This window comes from Mya arenaria, chromosome 5 (genome assembly GCF_026914265.1).
Source record: "Mya arenaria isolate MELC-2E11 chromosome 5, ASM2691426v1".
NCBI lineage: Eukaryota > Metazoa > Mollusca > Bivalvia > Myida > Myidae > Mya > Mya arenaria.
In genome coordinates this window covers 7,381,399-7,395,434 of record NC_069126.1, presented here as the reverse complement: position 1 = coordinate 7,395,434, position 14,036 = coordinate 7,381,399, and the positions used below count along the sequence as shown (strand labels likewise).

Sequence of the window (14,036 nt, the reverse complement as noted above, 5' to 3'; positions counted from 1 at the left end):
AGATGTAACATCGATGCTTTAGAATGGTCACATTAAAGAACCAAAAGGTATCTTCGTAGAGAGCTAGGGTATCGCACCCGGATCTCTTGTATCTCACTCTGTTTCTTCAAGTCTTCGAATGTCTGGATTTGACTGCAAATGCTGTCACTTTTTTCTCATGTCACTCAAGGCCTTTAAACACAACTTAAGTCGTGTTGGCGTAAGGGCGAGGTTAAGACATCATGCAGCCAATGGGCGAATGGGCGCGGTCTTGATAAACTCAAACAAATAACATAGTTAAATAAACACATGTACAAGGACATTTAAACATTAACATGGTGTTCTATTTTTATTTAGTTTCTGTTTTCTCTCACATCTTGGTTCTCCGTATCTTTAATATTATGGTAGGCGCTCATAACTAGTATGTCTACATGAAAACCACGACGCCTTCGACACCACTAGGATCAGAAAAGAAACAGCATTGACTAGGCTACACACCGTCGCAATAAGGAAAAGTAGGTCGTAACTTCCGGTTTTGTCGTTAATCAGCCGGCCAGCGTAGCCGCCGACGATATCACCGATACCGCCGATGATATTATATCCGACGATCGCCGGCGGGAAAAACCTCCGGTCAAATAGTTCATAGAACATAACGGCGAAACGAGACACGATACTTCCGTAGGAGAATCCACTGAGTAAAGCGGCTCCCAGGAGCCCTCCATACGACCTATGTATAAAACTAGGGCGTGTGAAGCGCCGTTGACCGCGGATCCCAGCGCTATGATCAATATGCTGTGTCCCGGAACGAAGAACTTCAAGCACGCCCCGACAACCCGCCCGCCGAGGTTCGCGAGGCCGATGTATGAAGCGAACAATGAACCCGTTTCCCGCGAATAATTATTTAGTTCCATTAAGTCAACGACGAATTTCACTTCCACGAAAATGGCTAGGCACATTAAAACAGAATTTATCATCAATAGTTGGAATCGCCACATCTTGCAAAGTTCTTTACCAAAAAGTGAGTTTGATTCCGAAGTTTTTCTTGATCCCGGTTTTGGGGAAACACGTTTTTCGAAACAAAACAGAATGAGTGCAATAGGTACCAAATTTAATAATAATCCGGCGAATATTAATTGCGTTCCTGTCAAACCATATCTCTGTAGAAGTTCTTCAGCTAAAACCGTAGTAATGAATTGTCCTAAACTTGATCCAATAGGAACGATTGGCATAACATCCGACTTCTTCGTCCATTTCATCTTATTCAATATAAGGAACGGACTCGCACATAATATTGAAGCTCCGAACCCCGAAACCACGCCAATGAACACTATGGCCACCCAAACATTGCTAAAAGCACTGTTCACCGCCACACCAGCTGCAGTTATCAAGCTTCCGACGACGGCGCATTTGCCGACGCCGTATCTTTGGACTGGGGTGTTCCAAAATCCACCGCCGGCGATTGCGATGCTCAGATAGAGGCTCTGTACCAACGCAACCAGAGTTCTACTGTTCTCGTACACACGGACAAACTCGGTGTATAGAACACCCAAACTGTAACTGAAGCCTATAGCCAACATATGGGCGAGCAGTGAAGCGAGCACCATAACAGTTAGTTCTACTTTCGAAACCCCATCCACAATAAGTCCTTTCGGAATTTCTCGGGAATTAGTTTCAGCTTCCGTCTTCTTTTGTGCAGTAATTGCTCCATCAGTGTCCACAAGAAACGTTGTCTCCGTCACATAATATCTGTCCTCTTTCCTAAGATCCTTTCGTTGATCCTTAGTCTGAGGATACGACATATTTAGGGGTATAAACCGCGACTTTTATAAACATGTCTATATGGTTTACTTTGCGTTTACTAGTATCAGATATTCAGTGTAGTTTGGGCATTATTTAAGTAGAGATGAGGCTAAACAATGTTAGTTGTGCTCGCATTCGTTCATTCAGATATGTTATGCGTTGCAGTGTGTCCCAAACGAACTCGAATTTGTGGACATACTTGAATAACTTGCTCAACCCGAACTCAGATTCGTAGACAGACATAAAACACCTTGCTCAAAATGAGCCCAATTTCGTAGACAGACATAAAAGGACTTGCTCAAAATTAGCTCGATTTCACAGAAAGACATAAAATGCCGTGCTCAAAATGAACTTGAATTCGTAGACAGACATAAAGCGCCTTGCTCAGAATGAGCTCAATTTCGTAGACAGACATAAAAGGACTTGCTCAAAATTAGCTCGATTTCACAGAAAGACATAAAATACCGTGCTCAAAATGTGCTTGAATTCGCAGAAAGACATAAAATGCCTATCTCAAAAAGAGCTCTAATTCGTTGACAGGCATAACATGCCTTGCTCAAAATGTGCTCGAATTCGCAAAAAGACATAAAATGCCTTGCTCAACGCAAACTCGAATTCGTGGACATACATAAAATGCCTTGCTCAACGCGAACTCGAATTCGTTGACAGACATAAAATGCCTTGCGCAAATTTATGCGAACTCGAATTCGTAGACAGACTTTAATACCGTGCTCAAAACAAACTCGAATTCGTTGACAGACATAAATGTCTTGCTCAAAACGAACTCAAATTGTGTGGACAAAACGAAACAGGATGCTGACGTGGGCGACTGTTGGCCTTAACTGGGCGCATGGCTGAAGCCACTGAATCTAAAGAAAACAAAACACTATTGAACAAAAAGAGAACGACCTATCCCCACCCCGACCCTACCCCCTCCCCTTTACATTAGCGTTTAAATAAATCAAGCAGCAGGTGCCGTATTCAATACCGTTCTTATCCTTATCCTTTGACATGCTTCAATGATACTATTCATTACATTGACCAGTTATTGTAATGTTGTCAGTGTAATGTATATAACAGACCCAAAACGGGATGGTTTAATATAGCTTTATTACATTCATACTCATACGCACACGATCTTGAATCAAATCCATAACTGAACTATCTACATACATGCAACTCTTAGCCAGAGGCGAGCTTTTCATACACAGAGGCGGGTTTATCAATACTGGGCTCTGATTGGCCACTACATCCCTTCTTTTTAACAGAAACTATCATTTTCTTATATATCATTGCAATAATCAAATCACTTGCAACCATGTATTAAAATAAACAAGATTATTGTCTGTCTATAATCAACATACATGCAACTCTTAGCCAGAGGCGGGCTTAGCATACACAGAGGCGGGTTTATCAATACTGGGCTCTGATTGGCCACTACAGTTATGTGTACAGTCCAATCAAAACACTTGGATTCTAATATTAAAAGTAAGTTAGATATAAGTTGGTTATTGAATACATCGCTATAAGGGACTTATTTGAAAGCCTGTAAACCCAAAGCATTTTGAAATGTAAACAGGGTTTAAGGGAAGTTGCCATAACTGTGAACCAATTCGTCTGAAGTTGTTTGGAAGAGGACCACCTTTTGATTATATTCTTGGGGTGGTATTCAATATTGGTCTTAGCTGGATCTAACAAAGCCATGATGTAGCTAATCGGATTACTTGTTATTTATAACTTACCGATAGTGTGAATGAAGTCAAAGATGTATGACCATAAGATTAACTTAAGTTGTTTATCGATTTCCACCCTGGGAGTTTTATTAGAATGGCCTGAGATAGTGTCTGAAGCAATTATTGACAAAGGACGACTGACTAAAAACCTAAGGCATCTTATAAACCAGCGTACAATCGGCCGATTGTACAGGACTTTATTTATGTAAACTTTTTTGTTAAAGTCCTTGTTGTTAACTTTCAAATTCTTTGTGGCTCTGGAAGTTAAATTAAACTTGTGATGTTAGTTCCAACTAGATACGAGAAAAAATGTTTAAGTTAGATATCAGTTTTTTTTCAAAGGGTTCCAGTCGTCTGTATCTTAGTTTTAATGATTTGCCACACATTCTTTCGTCATACAAATGTGCATTTTACAAAAACATGAGCGTGTCCCTTTAAGTTACATCACGGGTTTAAGAAGAAGTTAATTCAAGGCCAGTTGTGGAGTGTGTTTGGAATATTAACGAATTGAATCACGGCCACTTGTGTCTTTTCCATCTACGTGTAGTTCTGATATCATGTTACCTTATAATCCAATAAGGACATTCACTTCATTTTATTACGTTGTGTGCACTTAGCGTAACGTCGTGAAGCGAGTCTAGTGGATCGGATTTTGCGGACTTACTAAAACGTCTATACGTTTATAACATATTTTGATAAAGTCGGATTTACGCGAACTGTATACACCTATGTAACACGTTTTTATATAGTGCATTGAATCATGTCTTATGCTGACAACGAAAAACAACACATAGTCACTGGAAAAAGTGTTTGGAACAAGAAAAGAGAAACTGTGAAGGAAACAACGTTTCTTGTTGGCAAATATGGAACAAAACAGACTGAATATGCATTGGCTGATTCCAAAGAAACGCCGAAAGGACTTATCGTGGATGGGGTTTCGAAATTAGAACTTACTGTTATGGTGCTCGCTTCACTCCTCGCCCATATGTTGGCTATGGGCTTCAGTTACAGTTTGGGTGTTCTATACACAGAGTTCGTCCGTGTGTACGAGAGCAGTAGAACTCTGGCTGCGCTGGTACAGAGCCTCTATCTGAGCATCGCAATCGCCGGCGGTGGCCTTTGGAACACCCCAGTCCAGAAATACGGCGTCGGCAAATGCGCCGTCGTCGGAAGCTTGATAACTGCAGCTGGTTTGGCGGTGAACAGTGCTTTCAGCAACGTATGGATTGCCATAGTATTTATTGGCGTGGTATCGGGGTTCGGAGCTTCCATAATAAACATAGGACCATTCCTAATACTAAATAAGATGAAATGGACGGGGAAGTCCAATTGCATGCCTATAATTTCTATTGGAGCGAGTTTGGGACAATTTATCACCACCGTGCTGGCGGAAGAACTCCTACAGAGGTATGGTTTGACAGGAGCACAACTGATATTTTCCGGACTTCTCCTTAATTTGTTGCCAATCGCGCTTATTATGCATTGTTTCGAAAAACGGGTGTCCCGTAACATATTGAATTTACGTGAAAATTCGGAATCAAACTCACTTTTTAGTAAAAAACTTTGCAAGATGTGGCGCTTTCAACTCATGATTATAAATGCTGTTTTAATGTGCATAGCCGTTTTTGTCGAGCCGAAATTTATTGTGGACTTAATGGTACTGAAGAACTATTCGCGGGAATTGGGTTCATTATTCGCTTCCTACATCGGCCTCGCAAACCTCGGCGGACGGATTGTCGGGGCGTGCTTGAAGTTCTTCATTCCGGGACACAGTATATTGATCATAGCGCTGGGATCCGCGGTCAACGGAGCTTCACACGCCCTTGTACTATACATGGGGTCGTATGGAGGGCTTCTGGGAGCCGCTTTACTCAGTGGATTCTCCTACGGAAGTATTGTGTCTCGTTTCTCCGTTATGTTCTATGAAATATTTGACATTAGTTTATTCCCGCCGGCGATTGTCGGATACAATATCGTCGGCGGTATCGGTGGTATCGTCGGCGGCTACGCTGGCGGGCTGATTAACGACGAAACCGGAAGTTATGACCTGATTTTTCTTATAGCCACGGTGTGTAGCTTTGTAAACGCCGCCTCATTTCTGATCCTTGTAGTGTCAAAGATGTCGTGTTTAGCCTCTAGTCAGAATCGTTATGAGCGCATTCCAATCTGATAATTTAGGTTTAACAAAGAACCTTTAAATTAAGGCATATTCTTATCCTAACTTGCTACAACTATTGTCATAAAATACATTCATGCATTCAATTTTTGTATATTGGTTATTTAGTTTTGTATGAGTGTAAAATTATGCATTGATTCAACTGTAACACTTATTTATATGTATGTATTTGTTAACATGGGCCATGGCCTTCTGGATATTCTGTAAATAAAACTTGAAAACTTGAAACTTGAAACTTGAAACATATATACTCATTTTCTGAATGCATTGTAAAATAACTATAATAACAGCTATAAAACAGAAGTCCTAAGTACAGGTAAGGTTTTTTCCCAAGAATTATGATTTGAACTGTAGGTGAATTTTGTACTATTATATATTTATATATATATTTCAAACGGAAAAACTATAATAGCAAATATGTGGGAAGTGTCGGTTAAAGCGTTAACTCTGCTAATAAATTTGGGCCGATTGTTCAGAGCTTTGTTGCAGCTAACAACGTCATTAACGTCATGGTTGTTAACTTTCAAATCTTGAATGTTCTTGAATTTTAATGGATACACTAATGATCGAAGGTATGATATAACAATACATGAGACAACTGTTACAGCTGCACTTGTTTTATTTAAATCTATGAGCTCATCATTTAATATCTCACGTTTAAAAGATAACAACGATATCGTTAATCTCGTTGTTAACTTTAACAAATACCAGCCCAATGTGTTGCTTATAACTATTTATAAGTACATGTCAGTCTTGACATTTAAATAATTTGATTGGTAGGTAGTAATTATCGAATGAATATTAACCATTCAATAAACATTTTGGATATGTTCGAATAAACGAAATAAACATAAACGACGGAACCCGATTCAGAGTAAATCTATAGGTTTTGTACTGGTAGACACTTGGCAAAGAAACATGAAACTGTTCATTGACAAGTAGTACAACAATCAGTGTGGCTAGATAAGCATCATGAACAAGGATGATTGTTATGTGGCGATAACATAACTTTTTCTAATGTGCATGCAGGGGCGGTTCCATGAATTGACGTTAGAGGGGGCATTACCTAGGGGCGTAATCTCTAGCTTCGCCCCTCCCTCGGAAAATGTTTGCAGTGCTGTTGGTGGTACTTCCCCAAGAAGTTTTTTAGCCAGAAATAGTGCATTTTGAGCATATTTTATTGCTTTCTTCTCCGAGATTAACATTAAAAGCAAACTTAAGATTTTTAGGGGAAGCGCACGTCGGGTGAGCCCCCCCTCCCCCCATGGGTCCGCTTAGCTAATGAACTTGCTCGTCCATGAGTTTTTTCGAGTTTAATCAGGGCGTTGCCAAATCGGAACACCTCGGCCATTATCCAACATATATGTCTTAACCTTGCCGGAGAAGGCCGAGTTGTTACGACAGGTTGTTGCCGAGATATAACCCGACAGGACAAGCAGAAACGGCAAGGCAATCGGAATACCTCGGCCAGAATCCAACAGGAATTGACTATCTCGAAGCTTACCGGAGATGGCCGAGTTGTTACGATTGTCGGCAATGTTGAAGCACGGAGCGGCGACTTTTATGACGGTGTTGGACAAATTTCATAATCGATAATCGATTCGAAATGGGCAATCATAATCGATAATCGAATCGAAATGGACAACCATAATCGACAATCGATTTCGAAAAAACTGTTTTGCCGAACTGAATCTTGGAAAAATAGATTATGTTTATTTCAACAACGCCTTACGCACTAATCAATTTACTGAGATTGTGAGTGGTATAGTGGTATAGGTGTCCGCCGCCAAACCAAGAGGTTGTGGTTGTGGGTTCTATCTTCTCTCGGGGAACTTTCTATTGGCTACTCAAGATCGACACCAGTACTGGTTTCTACCCAAGAAACGGACTTTATTCTAAAAGCAATCAGCTTTCGTTACAATTGATCTAAAAGAAATAAGAATAAACTAAAAAAACAATTGGCTCATAATATGGAATGACAGAAGAACAAAATTATAAAATTGTGAATAATTTGTTGTACAATCACACCGCCAATTTTATAAAAAGGATAGATTTGTTTTTTTAACTGTGGAAGACCTTACTTAAAGCTCCACTCTCACAGATGGGACCTTTTTACAACTTTTTTTTTATTTTTTGTCTTGAAACGAGCCATTTTTGGCGAAAATCCATGGAAACCAGTTATATAAGACGGCTAACAAAAATAGATCGCAGATTTATATATTTAAGTTAAAATTTTAATGATTTATGCATTTTTCTTAACCCGTTAGTAATGGTTTAAGCCATAAAACATTAATTTTCGAACGGAGATATGCAAATCTGCGATCTGATCTTTTGTCAGCAATCTTTTTATCATTGGTTTTCGGATATTTACGCAAAAATTTGCTCTTTCCAAGACAAAAAATAAAAAAGTTGTAAAAGTGGTAAATCTGTGAGAGTGCAGCTTTAATATATCAAAGAGCACAAAAAGCTATATTGCACGGGTGGCGTTATCACTCGTGAAATATTTGTATTTGATGTTCACGAGGTGAAATATATTTCGTTCTTACACTTAAACCAACATTTTTTTTTCGTTTTGATAATATTCCGAGAATTGGATAGAAATCGACAGTTATTTTTAGCTTTTTTTTTCTGGAAAGCGCATCATTGTCTTTCGAGATGACGTCATTGGAATTGTGTCCCAGCCTTGTGCGCGCTGACGTTTGATTTGGTAGTGAGTGCGGAAACAAGAAACACAGCGTTGATTGATAATGGGCATTTTTCAAAATGCCATAAAATAAAATCAAAGTCAACAAGAATAGGTTGAAAAGTATTACGTTATGTTTTTCGTAAAACAATATCTGGGTGGGTAAACCGCCAAGAGGCAAAGCCCCCGCCATCCACGATAACTATCAGTGCTCAGAACTGCCACCTGTTACCTTTTTTTGCTGTACAAAATTAACAGGTTAACAAGTTATGGTTTGGGAATTCCACTTAAAAAGTAACATAATAACTGGTTAACTAGATAAGATTCGTGTTATCACTAATCTATAAATGCATTTTTTGGCTTTAAGCAGTAACTAGTTATATAGTTATGGTTGGCGAATTCCACTTAGTAAGTAAGTTACTTAATAACTGGTTAACTAGATACGATCCATGTTAACTAGATATCTAGCTAATTATCGCGAAAATTTAGTGGTTAACACGAAAAAGTTTTAGTTTCGTAATATGCCTAAAACGAATATATAACTACATGTCATTGAAATGTTTCGGAAAAAAACACCAGTGAGGGCGGGCTGAATTAAAATCAATAAAAAATATTAAATTGATTTTAATCAATCAATTTTGTATCACTGATAACTCTCTATAAATCACCGCCAAGAAAATTTTAGGAAAATAATAACTTTCAATGATAATCGCGATATTTGTGCGCTCATCGACAATAATTCGATTTTTTTATTGCACCATCAAGACCACAATTATAGCAGGGGCGGATCCAGGATTTGACGTAACGGGGGGCGTTACTTAGGAGCGTAACCTTTGACTTTCGACCCTCCCTCACGGAACCAGAATATATTTGGTTTAAAATGGTAGTATAGGGGTTTGGGATTTTTTAAAACATTTTCAAGTTTGAAATGGTAAATTTTGAGCGTTTTTTATTACTTTTTTCTCCGAAATTAACATAAAAAGTAATCTTGGACGATTTTGTTTTGAGGGAATGGGGGTGGGGGGCAGTTGCGCTATCCTGGATCAGCTAGTGAATAGTTCTTTATATGCTAAAAATAAAAATAAATCAAATGCTGAATTAACTATAGTCCTAGTTAATACATGTAGTCCCACTGATAGCGCGGGTCTTTTCAGTTAATATCAAAAGAATATAAGTACGAAATGACACACCTCGACTACATTTGGATGTTTGGAATCATTTACATACAGTACCTATGACCTAAGGTATAGCTAAGCAGAGATGCTCTTACTTAAGATTACAGCGATATTTGGACTCACACTCGGATGCGGTAAGTGTTTATGTACAGTTCATTAACTAGTCTGGGGATTTTTCGAAGAAAAGTATTACCATAGTGGTGGCGTTTTTGTCATCGGCGTAAAATGCAGTCATTTTCCAAAATTATAGGACGTACTGTGCATTAACATAAAATGAAGATATTCAAAGATAAATTGGAATACATGTTTCCAGAGACAATACGACCATGCACAGCACGTCTTATAATTCTTATTTGTTTTATGCCCCCTTTTCGACTAAACAACTAGCACGTTTGCTTCGCTCTTGTTTATGTTAACACAACAATGGTGTACGTAAATACAGTCATATCATTTGTTTAAATAGCAGTGGAGAATTTAACAATTTATAGTCGGAAGTGGTGCATTTTGAGCGTAAATAATTACGTTTTCCTCCCATTTTAAATACAAAGTAAACTTTGACGTGCTCCCCCTCAAAATTCGCTAGCGAATAAGGATATACGTAAATTCACTAAAACCTTTTTTCCGCGGGCCATGATCACGATCACGGGAATTGGACTCGGTCGGTGTACCGAAGCGGACATTGTTCTGTCCGTATTTGTCCGGATTATACTTAATTCATATATCATTTTAGGGAAGACCAATCACGGAGTCAAATTCCTGTGGACTCAATACTTAGTTTTTTTTTATTCTGTACCGAAAACAAGTTACTGTGTACTAAATACTGTATGTTTTTTGTCAGTGTTGGGTGCGTGTCTTCCTGGGTACGAACCTCTCGGGGAATACTGCTACGCCATTCCGCATGTGAGAGCCTCGTGGGCAGAAGCAGAGGTTAGTTATTTTCGTAACATGTATAAATGTGCAAGTCACCTACAGTAAATATTCTCTATATTGAAGTCTTTGGGACCTCCGGCATTAATTCGAAATAACGAACATTCGATATAACCGAAATACAACCGAAATAAATCAAAAAAAGTTATTTTGAGCGTAAACGCTTAACCTAAAAGTAGTTATAAGTCAAATCCATTAGCTTTCAGCAATTCGTCTGTAATTACTTTTTTTGCATTTCCGTTAATGGATGTTTTTTGAGTATGTTTTATGAATATCCCCAGCAATATTGCCAGGCCCTGGATGGACACCTTGCCGTGATTCGCGACGCCAAACAGGAGGCCCTCGTTGATGGCTACATACACAGAAACCACGGTACGTAGCTGGGTTGGGGATCAGCCCGATAATTGTAACTTGTGTCCTCATTGATGGCTACATACAGAGACAGCAAGGTGCGCAGCTAGGGTGGGTTTCAGCCCGATAATTGTAGCTTGTGTCCTCATTGATAGCTACATACACAGATAGAACGGTGCGTAGCTGGGGTGGGGATACCGCACAGTACATAGCTGTGGTGGTGATTAGCGCGGTAATTGTAGCTTGTGTCCCCATTGACGGCTACATACACTGACCGCACAGTACATAGCTGTGGTGGTGATTAGCGCGGTAATTGTAGCTTGTGTCCCCATTGACGGCTACATACACTGACCGCACAGTACATAGCTGGGATGGAGGGTCAGCCCGATAATTGTACCTTGTGTCCCCATTGATGCCTAAATATACACAGCCAGCACGGTACGTAGCTGTGGTGGTGATTAGCGCGGTAATTGTAGCTTGTGTCCCCATTGACGGCTTCATACACAGACAGCACGGTACGTAGCTGTGGTGGTGATTAGCGCGGTAATTGTAGCTTGTGTCCCCATTGACGGCTTCATACACTGACCGCACGGTACGTAGCTGTGGTGGTGGTGATTAGCGCGGTAATTGTAGCTTGTGTCCTCATTGATGGCTACATACACTGACCGCACAGTACATAGCTGTGGTGGTGATTAGCGCGGTAATTGTAGCTGGTGTCCCCATTGATGGCTACATACACAGACAGCACGGTGCGTAGCTGGGTTGGGGATCAGTCCGATAATTGTAGCTGGTGCCCTCATTGATGACCACATACACAGATAGAACGGTACGTAGCCGGGATTGGGATCAAGCAAATAATTGTAGCATATACCGTCCAAGGTCTGAACAGCACGGTGTTGCAAAATAAGTTTAAATAACGTTTAGACAACAATACACATTTGATAGTTTGTAATAAGTTGAGAGTTACAGCGAATGCAAAAGTGAAATAAGAATACCCATGCAATAATCTTATTTACAGACCTGATCAAGACGGCTCAGCTATGGATCGGGGGAACGGACCTGCTCCAGGAGGGTGTGTTCTTGGCCCCCGGGACGCTGGAGCCCCTAACGTACTTCAACTGGGCCCCCTCAGAACCGGATAACCTGAGTGGCCAGCATTGCCTAGCAATCTTCAGAGACAGCGCCCAACTTCAGTGGGACGACAACGGCTGTGAGGTGCAAAACTACCCACTCTGCATGGCGTACGTACCGTATTCATATTATGCATCACTAGCAGATCCAGGGGCGGCGCACCCGGCGCCACACACCCCAACATATGGGAGAAAAAGGCGTAATAAAATACGCCCAAAATGCACGTTTGAGGACCGGCAATTGTTAAAATTCCCCCACTCCCAACATTTTAAACCGAAATAATTCGGTTCCGAAGGAGGAGCGCAAGTCAAAAGGTTAAGCCCCTAAGTTACGCCCCCTCTAACGTCGATTCCTGGACCCGCCCCTGCACATGCTCAACGCACACCTGCTAAACTCCCGATATAACATAGTACTTGAGACCTTTCAGATGTGTTCGTTATATCCAGAGTTGCTACTATCCGTATAACAATCTAATTCCTTATCTCCGGAGTGTGTGTAACAAAGGTATCTATATAACGACCAAGGCTAGTAAGCACACATATAACTGTAGCACTATGTTAATAGTGAAATCGGTCTTTAAATAGTTCTAAGGGGAGTGAAGCATTATTTCTTGAAAGGTGCGTAAAAACTTTTTTATGGTGACATTTGAAGCGAGAAATCATTAATAAGCATCCTAAATATTGCAACAAGACAGGGTTTCTATGATGCTTCAGGCGACAGTCTTCAACAAGGGAGGTAATCTACAATGTGATGACCATTAAAAAGGAGTTCCATACGGGCGTTTTATCTTTGCCCGTGGGAAAGATTATAAGTATCTTCCATGGCTGAGAGTGTAAGATAAGTTCATCCCGACCCGAGCGTAGGGTGTTTTGCGGAAACGAGGTTTACCGAGTTTCCACAAAACACCCTGCGCGAGGGTCGGGATGATCCTATCTTACACGAGCGGCTATGGTAGATGCTTTTTCTCCCACCTCAGTTAAACAAAATTAAGTAAAATTGTATTTTTTGCTGGAACTCTTTTGTGCGTAGTAAAAATAATGCGTATGGATATTTGATAATTCGTGGTTGTCATGGATATGCGCACATTGAATCAGATAATGTAAATAGTCAAATCAGTCTTAAAATAGTCCTGATCGGAGTGGAGCATTATTTCTTGAAAGGTGCGTGAACACTTTTTTATGGCGACATTTGAAGCGAGAAATAGTTAATTAGCATTCTAAATATTGCCACAAGACAAGGTTTCTATGATGCTACAAACGACAATCTTCAACAAGGGAGGTAATTACAATGTGAGGACCATTAAAAAGGAGTTACATACGGGCACTTTATCTTCGCCCGTGGGCAAGATAAGAATTTCTAGCATGGTTAAGTTATTGGATCTTCTTATCTGAGGTGGGAGAAAAGCATTTCTAGCATGTTTTTTTTTAATCTACTTATCTGCGGTGGGAGAAAGTGCATTAGTATATCAAAGCAGTTAGGCCATGAACCATCAGCATATAAAAGACAAATTCTTTTTTCAGAGAACAAGATGGCCCTATTGTGATTGGATAGCCAATGCCAATTTAGATGACTCTAAATATGTATGTGTGTATATATATATATACATGAATAAAGATTATTTCAATATACGGTTATATATGTAGACGTGATACAAGTCTTTGATGTTCATGTGAAATGCATTCATATTGGGAAATGTATATATTCTTTCCATATTTCAATATAACAAAATAAAGAGGTTTGTGTGAAAAATTGGAGTTCATATAAAAAATTTACGAAAGCCTTGTGGTTAAACAAAAGCCACCACAAGACAATCATGCACGTTTTTTCACTGCACTACAACTAATAAAACGTTTCCATTCATTCGAAAATATAGTCACATAAACATCCTTCAATTATATGCCTAAAGTAGATCGAGAAAACATGTACACACATTCCGAAATTCCAGTGATTACAGGTTAAACCAATTTTAAGAACGATGTCTGCTATGATCTCAAATCAGTATGATAAGCGTGTCATGATAGAAAAAATAATAACTAGATAATTGCTTTGGTAATAAAAAATCTGATGTCTCCCTCTCTGCA

General features: G+C 39.7%; 2 protein-coding genes across 2 annotated transcripts; both read left to right on the top strand.

Annotated features, from left to right (window-relative positions):
- Positions 1–4,270: 4,270 nt before the first annotated feature.
- On the top strand, positions 4,271–5,817 carry LOC128234835 (monocarboxylate transporter 4-like). The gene has a single exon (XM_052949373.1). The coding sequence runs from the start codon at positions 4,273–4,275 to the stop codon at positions 5,680–5,682; it is 1,410 nt and encodes a 469-aa protein (XP_052805333.1). The 5' UTR covers positions 4,271–4,272; the 3' UTR covers positions 5,683–5,817.
- Positions 5,818–9,631: 3,814 nt separating this feature from the next.
- LOC128234411 (perlucin-like) lies at positions 9,632–13,506 on the top strand. Its single transcript, XM_052948630.1, has 5 exons — positions 9,632–9,680; positions 10,385–10,473; positions 10,755–10,845; positions 11,843–12,065; positions 13,476–13,506. Exons 1-5 carry the CDS (start codon positions 9,632–9,634, stop codon positions 13,504–13,506), a joined length of 483 nt encoding a protein of 160 aa, XP_052804590.1.
- Positions 13,507–14,036: the final 530 nt, after the last annotated feature.

Coding starts and splice junctions, on each gene's coding strand:
- LOC128234835 (XM_052949373.1), top strand. CDS start 4,273: ATGTCTTATGCTGACAACGAAAAACAACACATAGTCACTGGAAAAAGT.
- LOC128234411 (XM_052948630.1), top strand. CDS start 9,632: ATGCTCTTACTTAAGATTACAGCGATATTTGGACTCACACTCGGATGC. Junction 9,681..10,384: donor TGGACTCACACTCGGATGCG/GTAAGTGTTTAT, acceptor GTTTTTTGTCAG/TGTTGGGTGCGTGTCTTCCT. Junction 10,846..11,842: donor CTACATACACAGAAACCACG/GTACGTAGCTGG, acceptor TCTTATTTACAG/ACCTGATCAAGACGGCTCAG.